At 54.7% G+C, this 14,178-nt stretch overlaps 1 protein-coding gene across 2 annotated transcripts; it reads left to right on the plus strand.

Annotated features, from left to right (window-relative positions):
• Positions 1–1,564: 1,564 nt before the first annotated feature.
• Positions 1,565–6,687, plus strand: LOC127052598 (probable transmembrane reductase CYB561D1). Of its 2 annotated transcripts, none has more exons than XM_050956452.1 (3): positions 1,565–1,789; positions 2,783–2,820; positions 4,375–6,687. In XM_050956452.1, exons 1-3 carry the CDS (start codon positions 1,657–1,659, stop codon positions 4,876–4,878), a joined length of 675 nt encoding a protein of 224 aa, XP_050812409.1. In that variant the 5' UTR covers positions 1,565–1,656; the 3' UTR covers positions 4,879–6,687. The 2 variants fall into 2 exon arrangements, with proteins under 2 accessions (XP_050812409.1, XP_050812410.1); XM_050956453.1 differs by having other exon boundaries at positions 1,565–1,780.
• The last annotated feature ends 7,491 nt before the right edge of the window (positions 6,688–14,178 follow it).

Raw genomic sequence — 14,178 nt, forward strand, 5'->3', positions numbered from 1 at the left:
ATCCTGTCAAACGTCAAGTCCCTGTCCCAAAGCAGGAAGGCGCTAGAGCTTTCCAAAGAAAAGAGGACCAGAATTTTTTAACACGGGAAAAACAAGGTATTTTTCACTAGTCTTCATCTCAGAAACAGCTGAACGGTTTTGGCTGAAATCCTCCATCATCCCCCACAAAAATCAGTTTGGAGCAGACACCCAGCATGTAAATTTTTAGCCCAATTGGTTAAAGTTTGGCAAAGTTATAAGCAACTGAAAATAGGCTTTTATAATGGGAAACATCCAGCAACCTGAATGGTACGCACTGCTGCCAGCCCTGCGCATGAGAACAGCAGCCCTTCTGCTGCGGGAGTGAGGAAAGGCCTGTCTGGAGCAGGCCTGCAGGAAGCAGTCAGCTGATCCTTGCCCAGAAATGGGCAGGCAGGGGAGTGGTTTAGAAAAAGCCCTTAGCATCCAAGTGGGAGGGGTGTCTGTGACCAGATCCTTCTTCGTGGAGTTTCCCCAGCCTCATTCTGCTAGCCATAGGCCAGCAGAGCGTGCCCACGGGGCAGGCCCAGGAGCCCTGGGCGACGTCCCTGTGTGGAAAGGCTGAATTCATGCTGCTGGGGTGTGGGCCTGGGTCTCAAATGCCCATGGAGTTGCCCCTTTTGGAGTCCCGGCCTATGTTGGCTGCCAGCTGGCACAGCAGGGAACCAGCCCCAGAGAGATGCCAGCCCAAAGGGATGATGGGGCTTTGGCTTCCAGGCTGACTGCCCTCCTAGAAGATGGATTGTGCCCCATGAACCCAAAGGGAGGTGGTCAAGGCTTTTGGGAGAAAGTAGAGTGGCTTATGGAGGGGGAAAGAGGAAGGTACCCCTGCTCCACCATTAGGATTTCAGTTAGGGTGACCAGACGTCTGGATTTTATAGGGACAGTGCCGCTTTTTGAGTCTTTTTCTTACATAGGCTCCTATTACCCCCCCCCCCGTCCCAATTTTTCACTTTTGCTGTCTGGTCACCCTAATTTCAGTCCTCCAGATCCTCCCACGAGCCCCACAGGATCCCTCTAGCTCCGCCCTCCCTCTCCCCTCTGGCCCTGGCCCCTCCCTTCCTCCCGCTGCTCCTCCTTCCAGCTCCACCCCTCCCTCTCCTCTCTGGTCCCTCCCCCTCCCAGCCACCGCTCCCTCTGCTCCTCTCTCTAGCTCCACCCTCCCTCTGCCCCCTTTAACCCCTCCCTCTCCCCTCTGGTCCCTCCCCCTCCCAGCCACCCCTCCCTCTGCTCCTCTCTCTAGCTCCACCCTCCCTCTGCCCCCTTTAACCCCTCCCTCTCCCCTCTGGTCCCTCCCCCTCCCAGCCACCCCTCCCTCTGCTCCTCTCTCTAGCTCCACCCTCCCTCTGCCCCCTTTAACCCCTCCCTCTCCCCTCTGGTCCCTCCCCCTCCCAGCCACCGCTCCCTCTGCTCCTCTCTCTAGCTCCACCCTCCCTCTGCCCCCTTTAACCCCTCCCTCTCCCCTCTGGTCCCTCCCCCTCCCAGCCACCCCTCCCTCTGCTCCTCTCTCTAGCTCCACCCTCCCTCTGCCCCCTTTAACCCCTCCCTCTCCCCTCCGGCCCCATCTCACGCCCTTGGCCCCTCCCCAGCCCGCCGCAGGTCGGTGTTGCTGGGGCGGGACTCGCTCCCGGTCCCGCCATGCAGGCTGGGCCCCCGGAGTCCCGCGTCTCCCGCTGGCTGCGGCGGGGCACCGGCCTCCTGGCGCACCTGGTGGCGCTGGGTCTCACCCTCTTCCTGCTGCTGCTCTCCCGGCCCGGCACCAGTGAGTGGGGTGGGGGCTGACAGGGGGAAGGGTTAAGGGGCGGGGACTGGGACTGGGGCTGGGGCAGGGGAGGCGTAGTTTGGAGAGGGGCTTGAGGGGGGCAGGGACTGGGGAGGTCAGTGGAGGGGCTGGCTGGGGAAAGGACTGGGATGCAGGGCTGGCAGGGGTAGGGGAGGCGTGGTCTGGGGAGGAGGCTGATGGGGGTTTGTGGAGGGGCAGGGATGGAGTGTGGGGCCAGGGGAGGGGAGGCATGAACTGGGCATGAACTGGGTGGGCCCAGATGAGTGTTGGGGTGAAGCTGGATGGGGGGTAATGGAGGGTGCAGGGGCCAGAGAAGGTGCTGCAGGATAGGAAGTGATGGGCTGTAGGGATGCAGCAGGCTGAGGGAGGGGAACGTGAGGCCAGAGTCAGGGGTTCCCTCTTAGTAATTACTGGTAAGTGGGCTGCAGAACAACTGAGTGCCCCCTCCCAAGCCTCCACCCTGCTTCCTATAGCATAGTGCCCCCGTGTTGAGGCATTGGGGTCTGCACCGAGTCAGTTCCCAACCCCCTTCTGGACCCCTCTTCCACTGTGGAGAACATCCTCCCTGTCCCAGGTCTCTGAAATGAGGTGTCTTCCTTCCTGGGGCTGGCCAGAGCCCTTCCTGTCCCAGCATTACCCATGTGCATGTCTCCTCTCGTCCCTGATTAACTCTGAGAAGGGATATTATCTCCAAGGATAGAAATAAACCTTGCCAAGGGTGGGGATGGGGGTGAGGGGGAGAAAGGACTGAAATGCTGTATTCCACATGCCTTCCCAAATCCATCAGGAAAACAGGATTCAGCCCAGAGCACCAGACAGTTGAGTGACCCTCCATGCTTGATTGTCCCCATCAGGCTCCACAGCCAGGGGAGAGGAATGGTAATGAGAAGTGCTCCAGTACAGAATGGGTGAATGAAGCATCATTTCCTGTTTAGTGCTAAGTGTTGCCCCAACCAGAAGTGTTGACTCTTTCCTTCCCAGGTCTGTTTTCTTGGCACCCTGTCTTCATGTCTATAGCGGTAAGTTTTTTTGTGTTTAGCTACTAGAAATGTCCCCGGGTTTATAGCTGTTTTGGTTTGCTTTTGGAGATGTTAGCTTGTAGCTCTGGCTTCACTCCCCCCTACCCCGGGTCCCACTCTGCAGATGGAGACACCCTTAGCAGCATGCACTAATTTGTCCTTGTCGGATTCAGCCCATGATCTATTGCGGCAAGTGCTATCCTCCTGAGGACTTGTGTGTCCCATTCACTCCCGAGGTCTGGTTTCCAGTGTTTCAGTCGGTGGACGTGGTGGTTGGAGAGGAAGCGCAGACTCTAGAGCATCTGTTCAGGTGTCAACAGTGAATTTATTCCCCACATCTTTAAAGTAGGTGCTCTCCTGATTGGCAAGATGCCCCCAAATGGTAGTTCTTAGCCCTGAGCAGATGGCTGATTCCAGATGTGGTTCAGTGTCAGTTTGTAGTGAAAGCGGCTGTGCCAATGTCTGAGAGCAAGGGTTCAGGGGGGAAGGGATTTCATCTGGAGCAGAGTGAGAGGTTTGTGAACATCAGTAAGAGAAGTGTGTGTATCTGGGAATTCTCAATGTACAGTGGGAGGCAAGACCCTCTTACACTGACAGGAGTTAAAGATGGTTTCCACTATGTATGAAATAGATGAGAATTATTTATTTTGGTTGATAAACTAGCCATCAGTTACAATTTTCCAAACACGTTTACACTAGTTTAAAAGCATAGCTAAATTAAAACAATGAAAAGGCAAATTCTAACCCCCCAGGAACCCTCTTCCCATGACAGGCCTTAGGGAATAGCAACATGCCCTGAAGCTTTAAAAATAATAATAAAAAGTGGACATGTATTTGAGCCTGGAATGCCCTGCTTCTGACCCTTATCTCCCCCTACCCCCACAGAATAGAAACATGGGGGCTGCAGGCGCGTATCGCACCTGAGCGCCGCTGGAGTGGGAGGAAGGTCTCGAAAGTTCCCAGGAACATGCAATAGGGGGCTTTTTAGTTTCAAAACAACCCCTGGAAAGAGGTTGGAGGTAGATGTAGTGTCCACATGCGACATGCTAACGCTGCGGCAGCATCAACCTGCCCTGCAAAGCGCTGGTGCTGATGTTGGGAGCAGGACTCTACATAGACTCATAGACTCTAGGACTGGAAGGGACCTCGAGAAGTCATCGAGTCCAGTCCCCTGCCCTCATGGCAGGACCAAATACTGTCTAGACCATCCCTAATAGACATTTATCTAACCTACTCTTAAATACCTCCAGAGAGGTATTTGCTACATGATTTGCTAGGACTGAACTAACTCACAGGGACAAGGCCAAGTTTGCCTGTTCCCCCTTATGTAAACTGAGCCCTCTTGTTACTGGTGGTGGTGATCTCATGACTCTACCCATGAGAGTGGCTCAGGGCTGGACGCGTGAACTTTTCTTTCTACCCCTAAAGGCCCCTTGTGCTCTTCTGTCTCTGGGTTAACGTGCTGCCCCACGCAGGGTCCTTGGCCAGTGTTCCTGCTGGGCAGGGTGGGGGGCAGCCGGGTGTCATGTTGCTAATGGTCTCCTGTGTCCCCAGTTCTGCCTCTGCCTCCCCGAAGCCATCCTGCTCTTCTCGCCCGAGAACTCGCCCTTCTGCCTCTGCTCCCGCCAGGTGAAAGTGTGGCTGCACTGGACCGCGCAGACGCTAGTGGTTGTGGCTGCCACACTGGGCCTGGCCTTCATCATCTCCAGCAAGAATCGGAGCGAGCTCCCGCACTTGGTTTCCTGGCACAGCCTCCTAGGTGTCCTGACTCTGGCTGCCACCTGTGGGCAGGCTCTGTGTGGGCTTAGCCTGCGCTTCCCCCAGCTGCTGAGGATCTCTTCTGTGGCACGGCTGAGGCTGTACCATGTCACATGTGGCCTGGTTGTGTGTCTGCTGGCCACCTTCACTGTAGTCCTCGGGATTTTCTCTGACTGGTTCCAGGCACAGATCAAAGGAATAGCTTGGTATTTCTGCCTGGCACTGCCCTTCTACCCTGCCCTGGTGATCATGAACCAGACCACAGGCGTTCATCTACCGAAGAAAAGGGTGCGTGTCTGAACTCCGGCCTCCCCTCCTCCTTGTGCCTCTTCCCACCCTGGGTCTGAGCTCTGACCTGCCCATCCCCCTCTCTTCTCCCCCCTTCCACCCCTGGGTCTGAGCTCCAGCCTGCCCATCCCCTTCTGCCCCCCCAACACCCCCTCAAGTCTGAGCTCCCACTTGCCCTTCTGCCTTCGTTCCACAGTACATGGATGCATTGGGGCTAGTCCCTTCGCTCCCTGTACTAATGAGCATTTTCCCTTGTGCGTTTAACAGAGCTGCTCTGTAGGCATAGGTCCTGAGCTGGCAGATCACAGCTAAGATAGACACTTAATGTCTTTTTGTTCAGGTTTGACCCAGGGCTCAATTTCAAGCTCCTGGCTCACACTGGAGTCCCTGCCCCTGAGCACTGCAGCTCAGCTGGTCCTGCCCCTGGATGAGTCCCTTTGCTTTTGAGTGGAAAGCCCCGGCCCATCTTTGCACGCAGAACTCCACCGGCAATCTCTGCTTGTTGTTCGACCCCTGGGGCTGCTGGGATTGTAAATGAGGCAGAAGAGCACCTGGGTGCAATAGGCCCCAGATTCTCTTCAAACTGGATTAATTATTGTTCCTAATGTTACTCTGGGCTTTCCGTTGCCCTCTTCTCCCTGCAGTGCCCCCCCCGAGCCCCGACCCATGCAAGTCCTCACAGAGCCCCAGGCTTTTCTTAGGCAGGAGGGTTGGATTTTGTGGTAGTTGGACCCCCCAAGGGCCCAGCAGGCTGAGGGAGCAGTTGGAAGGATATGCGGCCTTTTGCCTGGATTCTTGCCAATGTGGGGTGTGAAATGGGCCTGTGTGAAATGAGTTGGTGGTCTAGCTGTGCCTGAGGCACCTAGATCCTATGGTGAGGGTGGTGCCATAGACAGGTGGCATTGGGTGTGGAAACGTGCACATTCCTGCCCAGGCTGTACCCATCCAGTGGATGAGCAAAGGTCTTGGCTCTGCATGGTCCTTTGACAAACACTGAGTTAACTTTAGCCAAGGATGGGGTTAGGGGATCCTGGGGAGGTGGTTGCTTGGCACCCTCCACATCCCCCTCGGAGAAGCGGCTATTTCAAAGGCCAGTTGCAGCACTTGACTTCTGCCCTTGATTGTCCCCTGCTGCAATGGCAGGTCTGTATCTGTGGGTCGCTCTGGGGCAGAGGCCATGGGTTAGCTCAGTGGGTTATAATGGGAAAGAACCAAGTTTGCAGTGTCCCTAGGGTTTTCATGGGCTGGGAATGGCTTTGTGTAGCCTGAGGGTAGGATGCAGGTGTAGCCTGGGGTAGGTTTACTAGCTGTGGAGGCTTCATAACTCGCAATGACTTGGGCTTTGGACCTGGGCTCCACTGAAAATTTAGGTCAGCATAGCTCCAGAGCTCGTGACTGCCACAGCTGTGCTGACCGCACCCCCGGTGTTGACACAGCTGAGGTGACAGAAGCAGTTTTTCATCAGGCTAGCTACCATCACTCGGGTAGGTGGCATTCCTATGCCAATGGAAAAGCCCCTTCCAGCTGTAGGCTACATTGACACTGTAGGTATGTGCTGGCATCACTGTGGCGACGGAGCTGTGTTGCTATAGTCCCCGTAGTGTAGATGTAGCCTTAGTCAGCAGCAAAGCTCCTAGGGCCATGTTTGGGGTGGGAGCTGAATGACTCGCACTGTTCCCATATTTAACCATTTTAATGGCAGGACTTGTGGCAGGTGTCTGCCTCCAGTATCTCAGAAGGTGCCCCACTGGCTTGCATTGCATTTCCCTTTTGGGGATGCCACCAGTTCACCCTCTTCCTTTTCCTCTGCTGCTGTCTCACCAGCAGTTGTGGAGGGGATGAAGGACCAGAGCAGAGAACAGGAGCCTGAGGTGCTAACCAGCTGGCACTGCAACAACAGAATGTCCAATGTCCTGCCCCCCACACCTCCCTGTATGTGTCATCAGTGGGGTTTTCACCTGGGACCCTCTGCACCACAGCCCTGGCTAAAGAGTAGCTCTGCTAGGCTGCTATCCTTGAGGATCAGCTACTATGCTAGTGTGGGGACACATGCAGTGAGCAGACTATCACTGCGTGGGTGTGGGTGGCAGCAGAGGCAAGGCAAATGTGCTAGCGGCGTGGAGACCCATGGAAGGGCTGTGATGCCCTGTGATGGCTCTTGCTGTGAACATGCTGCTGCCTTGTGCCGTCTTCTGCCCAGTCCCACTCGACTGGAAAATGAAAGAGCGTGCAGATTCTTTTGTGCACTCAGGGTTTGGTTGCTAGCTATCCTTCCCCTCCCCAAGGACTCACTCCTCATTCTGAAATGCCACCTGCAGTGTCACTCTGGATTAACCCTGTGAAGCTGGCAGGAGCAATCCTTGCCCTTTCCAAGCTCAGGACATTCCACATTTTAGCTGCATTCTGAGTGGCTCCAGCTTGTTTAACCCAACTGGATCCCCTCTCTCTGTTGTGTTATGGGTCCAAAAAGCTGGGCCAAGTCCCTGCCCTGCGGTCTAAAGGCATTGGCTTTGCCTGCCACTTGGCGGTGGGAATGTCTTCCATCTCAGGGAACTAATGAAGTGCAATTCAACATTGAGGCCTCATCTGGAGTACCATGTCCACTTTTGGGCCCCACACTACAAGAAGGATGTGAAAAAATTGGAAAGAGTCCAGCAGAGGGCAACAAAAATGATTAGGGGGCTGGCGCACATAACTTATGAGGAGAGGCTGAGGGAACTGGGATTGTTTAGTCTGCAGAAGAGAAGAATGAGGGGGGATTTGATAGCTGCTTTCAACCACCTGAAAGGGAGTTCCAAAGAGGATGGATCTAGACTGTTCTCAGTGGTAACAGATGACAGAACAAGGAGTAACGATCTCAAGTTGCAGTGGGGGAAGTTTAGGTTGGATATTAGGAAAAACTTTTTCACTAGGAGGGTGGTGAAGCACTGGAATGGGTTACCTAGGGAGATGGTGGAATCTCCTTCCTTAGAGGTTTTTAAGGTCAGGCTGGGATGATTAGGAGGGAACTTGCCACCGCATGGGAGCTGGAGAACCTGACCCAGCTGTCTCCCTGCAGCATTGCCGACCAAACCAGTCAGAATCCGGACTGAGCTTTTCCTTAGTGCAGAGCCACGCACCAGGATTATGCCCTACGTGTCTGTTGCACCTCGCACGACGGGGTGCTGACCTCAGGGAGGGCCTCTGGGCACTATACAAATATCGAACTGTCCCTGCTTTGTGTTGGGTTGGAAACCTGTATAAAGCAGCTGCTTGCTCTGAGATAACTTCTTGGGAGACCTGCAGCCCAGGACCTTGTTCTCTGACAAACAAGTTTCCATCAGCAGCTGCTGTTCGCAGAGATGGGCCAGGTATGGTTGGGATTTGTACAGTAGCCCATTGTCTGGCGCACCATGGCATGCAGCAAGCATCACAATATCTGACTCCATAGACCTCATTATGGCATATCTTGTTATAGATCATAGCAGGAGTGGAAATGAACCAGAAGCACTGTAGCCTGGGGGAGAGGGAGAGCAGACAGATGAGTGGCTGCGGTGGACTGAAGGTTGCTAGGGCAGATGGACGGGGAGGGGTGCAGATGGAGCGAAGGCTCTCTGGGCCTCTCTGATCACATCCCACACCTGCTGGGTTTTGCTGTTCAAACTTTGATTCCAGCTTGCTGAGCAAGCCAGCATTCTGCCCTTGTGATTGCCAGCTTTGGGGGGGAGGGGGCAAAGGGGGTGGCTCTGGGGATGGGTAAAAGAAAATTAGACACATCTAATAAGATGCACTAAAGGCACACAGAGAAGTTCGTCAGTAGCATGAGGTGGGAGGGAGAGGCAGAGCAGGATTTGGATTCTGTTTGAAACACAATAACTCCATCGGAAGAGGGTCAAGGTAAACTAGGGCATGAATGGTTCATTTTCCATGATCTCAGTCTCCAGGTTACTTTAGATTGCGCTGTGGCAAAGGGCTCTTCACCCTTCTATTGCTGTCATTCTGTCCTCTGCATTTCAAATAACACTGAAACGGGTAAGAAGTGTTTGGTAACTGTATGGCTGGTGCGTTTGTGTGCGCTTTTAGCCTGTGTTGTGTGTTGAAAACGCAGCCCCGCATAAGTGGGGCCCAGTCATGGAATGTAATTCTTGTGTGTAACAATGAAACCTCAGTCAATGCCAACTGTGCCTGATGTGCTCTGTTTGTGGCATACACGGATGGCATGTTGCGTTGCTGGCAGGTTGGTACTGGGGTGCCATGACTGCCCGTGAGGCTCAGCCATTTGTGTGTGTTATCTGGGATGAGGCTTGTAGGATGAGACAAGATAATGGCTGAAGCTGAGGCCTAAAAGTCAGATCTGGCTCCTTTCCCCACTCTGCTGTTGACACACACATCCATGGGCAAACACATCACCCCTCTGTGCCAGAGTTTCCCATCTGTAAAATGTGGGGAACACTTCCCTGACTCGCAGGGCTGGTGGGGGCTAACTGAACTGCTAAAGCCCTGGACAATCTGAACACCGGCGTGGGTGGGCTCGAGACAGGCAGAGTATTGGCAGGAAGTGGTCTGTCCTACTTCATTTCTCCAGAGTAGGAGTGCCCAAGCACCATGCAGCTGCTGCAGAGCCAGTAGGTCTGAGTGAAGAGTGAGCAGCACTGCACCATGTATGGCACCTGTCATCAGAGGCTCTCAAGAATGTCACAGCCACTGATCACTTAATTCTCATGAGGCCCCCTCACCCAGGTTATTTTTATTGCCATTTTACAGCTGGGCAAATTGAGGGAACAACACTTGCCCAAGATCTCACAGCTAACCCAGATCTGATTTCAGTCCCGCTGCTCAAACCACTGGGCCAGACCTGAGATGGAAGGGAAGGGAAGGCCCAGCGAGGGCGGCACTCAGGATCTAGAACGACCATGTTGAGACATCTGCCCATGCCCCTCTGATGGGCACCAGGATGGCAGGGAGAAAAGGAAAATTAGCTTCCCCCTCTTCACAGGGTAGAAGCTGAGTGGAACCCAGGGGATGGCTGAGATGACATGATGACCAGACAGGCTGTCTCTAGTACTTACATGGTCCCCACTGCTGGAGTGTGAGTACCTCACGCTGCACAGCCCCCTGTGAGGTGGGCAGTCCTGTTACCCCCATCGTTTCTTTGTGCTTTTGCACGGATAGGAACCTAAGTGACTTGCCCAAGGTTGCCCCGGCCCTCTGCAGCAGGGCAGGGAATTGAACCGGGGATCTCTTAAATGTCAGGCTCTACCCTACCCTGGCTCCTCCATCCTTGCATCATAGGGGCTTGATACATTATCACTGCCTCGTCCTTAAGCCACAGCAAAGCACTTTTCCCAGTCAGTGATCCATGCTGGTGAGCTGCGGGTTCCGCAGGCAGCCCGACCTGCACGCACCTGGGATGGCGCTAAGATGACCAGACAGCAAGTGTGAAAAATCAGGACAGGAGGTCGGGGGTAATAGGAGCTTATATAAGAAAAAGACCCCAAAGTCGGGACTGTCCCTATAAAATCGGGACATCTGGTCACCCTAGATGGAGCCCCAGCTGCGCCGAGGAAGTGCTGCGACGCAGTGAGCCGCGCGGAGCGGGGCTGGGGAGCTTGGTGAGATGTTTGCCCACACGGGGGAGCTGTTTGCAAAGGCTTCCTGGAGGGAGAGCCCTGGAGCTGGCCTGCATATTTCACAGCTCCGCCGCTGGAAGCTGCGCCGTCTCGCCCCCAAAGCCGCCTGCTCCAGTTGCAGAGAGAGGCTGCAGCGGAGCTCGCACCCTGGTCTGGAACAGGTTGGGCGAAAACTGCTGCATTTCTGCCCGGCGGCAGCTCCGCTAGAGTAGCTGGAGGGACGCCCTGGGCTGCAGTTCTGCCAAGCTCACCTCTCCTCCCCCAGAGCATGGGCCCCTTTCTCCCCAGGGCTCAGGGCTGGCACCCAAGGGCTCTGCCTGTGTCGCCGGCACAGAGCCGGGCCCGTCGCTGGGTGGACACAGGAGCTTGGAAGTTGGCCCTACAGATGTTGGGGCGGAGGAGGGGAGATTAAATAATTTGTAAAACAAAGTCAGCCAGAGGTCACTCTAACAACGGCATCCAGCCAGCCAAGGAGAGAGGGTGGGGAGTAGCTGAGGGACCCCTGACCCCTCTCTCTCCAGCAGTCAACCCTCCTGTACCGTTTGAGCTGGTTTCCCAGGGCCTTGCTTGTGTGGCTGCTCTGGTTGTTGGGGGGTGAAAATTGTGCCATGGTGGGATTAGCTATGTTTGACCTTAGGCCAGTGCCAGATTTCCCGCTTGCCCTCGCACTAGACCCAGGGATTGGTGACAGATACAAAGGTTGACATCTCATGAAGCATCAGGCAAACGTTTTGTGTCCTGTCAAATGCAGTGAGGATCCCAGGCTGCCTGTGGCCCCGAGTCAATCCTGCATGCTAGCGGCTTCTTTACCTCTGGGGGTGGTGGGGAAGGACAAGGTGGTGTGATTGTGAAGTCCCGGATCTTGCAACAAGCCAAGGCTAGTAATGCTTCACTGGCCGGTATGTCTGCTTTAGGCCTCGAATGCATTGTCCAAGCACTGGTCCTGGATCACTCCTGAGAAAACATCCTTCCCTGGGGTGCAGCTCAGCCTCTCTCCCTGCCCCTAGCACACTGGGATCAGTCGATCTATGGGACTGATCTGGGCCATGGTACTGTAATGTCTGAACAGTAACAATCATTACTGTATTGATCCTTGCAGACCCCTGTGGGATGGGGAAGGTTTGTTATTCCCAGGGTCTCTCTCACCTCCTTCCCCTCCTCTCATAGTTAAGTTGTCAAAGTCAGTCCTGCAGGGTCCTGGGTGTTAGTGCTGGCAGTTCCCCCAATCGGGCATCATGAGGTGGTGCCCCCCTTTGCCCTGTCCCCCTGCCCCCAGCGTGGCTGCCATTTGGCCACTGAGCCCAGCAGACTGAGGGTTGGCCCCAAACAGCAGCTTTGGCAGACATGCAGACAATGGAGCTTAGCAGGGCCTGTCAGGCAAGTGAACAGCGCTGCTTGGCCTGCTCTTTTCAGCTCTCAGGGAAAGTGCTGCCACTCGGGACCAGGCAGCGTTTGATCTCTGGCTCCCTCTTTCACTCAGCAGCCCAAGATACGGCCTGGCTCATCTCCCAAGGGGTGCTGGGATTTGCTCCTGTTGTTAGAAGGCTCCGAGTCGCTTTCATCCCCTGCATAGAGCATACAGGAGCACCGACCGCTCTTCTACTCAAAACAGTGCCTCTGGTCCCATGCTCCTTTTGACTGGAGTTCTGGGCCCAGGCCTCCAGTGGTGGAAACCCTCTGCTGTTCCGTTGTAAGGAGCCCATTGCCCTCCAGCCCCTGCCCAGCCCCACGGTGTCTCCCTGGAGTCCAGAGAGGGGATGTCCCCAGCTGCTCCCGGCCTTCGCACTGTTGCTGTGCCACTGAGTTAAGCCCTCTCTGGTGACTGCTCATGCAGAGGGTAACATGCTTGTTTCAATTCCCCGTTCTTCATGCAGCCTCCAGAGAGGCGATTTTGGGGGCTGCAAGGCAGTGATGGACGCTCCTCTGTTTGACCCATTAAAATGAGTGTTACAGCTGTGCCTCGTGGTCCTGACCGGGAACACGGCCACCTTGTGCTAGGCGTGTTACAAATGCATAGGAAGAGGAGGAATGGAGGCACTAAACAGAGCAGACGGACGGGGAGAGAAAGGGCTACACCATACAAGCAGGAAGTGGGGCCCTGGGATTCAGTGACTTGCCCAAGATCACCCAGGGCATGTACCCAGCCCAACCCATCTAGTGCCTTAACCGCCAGACCTGTGTCCTTTCATACCCTGTCTGATCTTCACCCAGTGCTGTGAACTGGCCCTGTTTGCACTTTTCCTGGAACATGTCAGCTGGCCCAGCCCCCACTGCTAGCTCCCCTGCCAAGTGCCATCTAGTGCTCCGAACTGCTACAGAGTACACCATGCCTTTTAGTCAGTCTCCCCTGCACTGGGGAGGTGTTTAGGGCTGTACGTCGCAGGCTTAGCCCATGATCCAGTCTCTTGCTGTTTCTCAACCTGGCTGTTGGCACATCATCCAGCATGCCTGTCCTCATCTCTCCCAAGCAGAGCCTTGCTGGGGTCCAGCTGCCATCTCAGGTGTCTGTCTTGCCTGAGGTTACCCGCCTCTCAGCCAGCGTCTGCACATGCAGCAGCTGGAAACAGCCCTGGGCACTGCTGCCTCCCATAGCAGCCTCAAAGACTCTGCTCGCAGTCCCACATCATTCTGTAACTGGAGTGTTTAGGGGAGCCCAGGGTGCGGGAGTGAAAGGGAATGAGGTCAGAAGCAGACTTTTCCCCAGGGTGGGCTGGCAGGTTCCCTTCTTTGGCCAGGGAGCCAGTTGTATTAGGAACCTGGTAGCAGAAATATGGACCAGTGCACATGTGTGCGCCCAGGTGTCTCTGTGCAGGAGTACATATATGTGTGGCATAGGTGCATATGTGCAAAGGAGGTGCACTAGTGTATATGTGCAGAGCCTTGTGGGTGGTGTATGTATGCTGGAGTGTGAGGGAAAGTGTACATGGAGGTGCCTGCGTACAGATGGACCCAGGCAGGTGCGTGTGATGTGGGAGAGAGGGTGCACAGCTGGATCTGTCAGGATTCTGAGCAGTCTGGCACTGTTTGCATAAAATAGAGAGGACCCCCAGGCTGCCTGAAATTATGCCATGACCCAGGGGCGATGGTGCCCCTGCCATGACTGATATCAGTCCCCAGACAGGAAGGCACCTTTGCCCTCCTGGCTGCAAGAAGCAGAGGCTAGAACTGTAAGGCCCCTCATTCAGCCCACCACATTCCATGTTTCCAGTGGGGTGTCTCAGGGATCAGTTCTTGGCCCTTCACTAATCAACATTTTTATCGGTACCTGGAAGAAAACATAAAATCACCACTGGTAAAGTTTGCAGATGAGACAAAGATTGGGGGCGTTGTCAGTAATGAAGTGGACAGGGCACTGTGACAGAGCAGCCTGGATTGCTTGGAAAGCTTGGGAACAACCTAATAATGTGTTTTAATATGGCTAAATGTAAGTGTCTCCATCTGGGAACAAAGAACATAGGCCAAGCTTACAGGATAGGGAGCTCGATCCTGGGAAACTGTGACACTGAAAAAGATTTGGGGAGTCATGGTTGATAATCAGCTGAACATGAGCTCCCAGTGCGACACTGTGGCCAAAAGGGCTAATGTGATCGTGGGATGTAAAAATGGGGGAATTTTTAGTAGGGGAGGAGAGATTATTTTGGGAGAATAAAGAGGTTATTTTACCTCTGTATTTGGCACTGGCGCAACTGCTGCTGGAATCCTA

The sequence above is a fragment of the Gopherus flavomarginatus genome, chromosome 5, assembly GCF_025201925.1.
Source record: "Gopherus flavomarginatus isolate rGopFla2 chromosome 5, rGopFla2.mat.asm, whole genome shotgun sequence".
NCBI classification, from domain to species: Eukaryota; Metazoa; Chordata; order Testudines; family Testudinidae; genus Gopherus; species Gopherus flavomarginatus.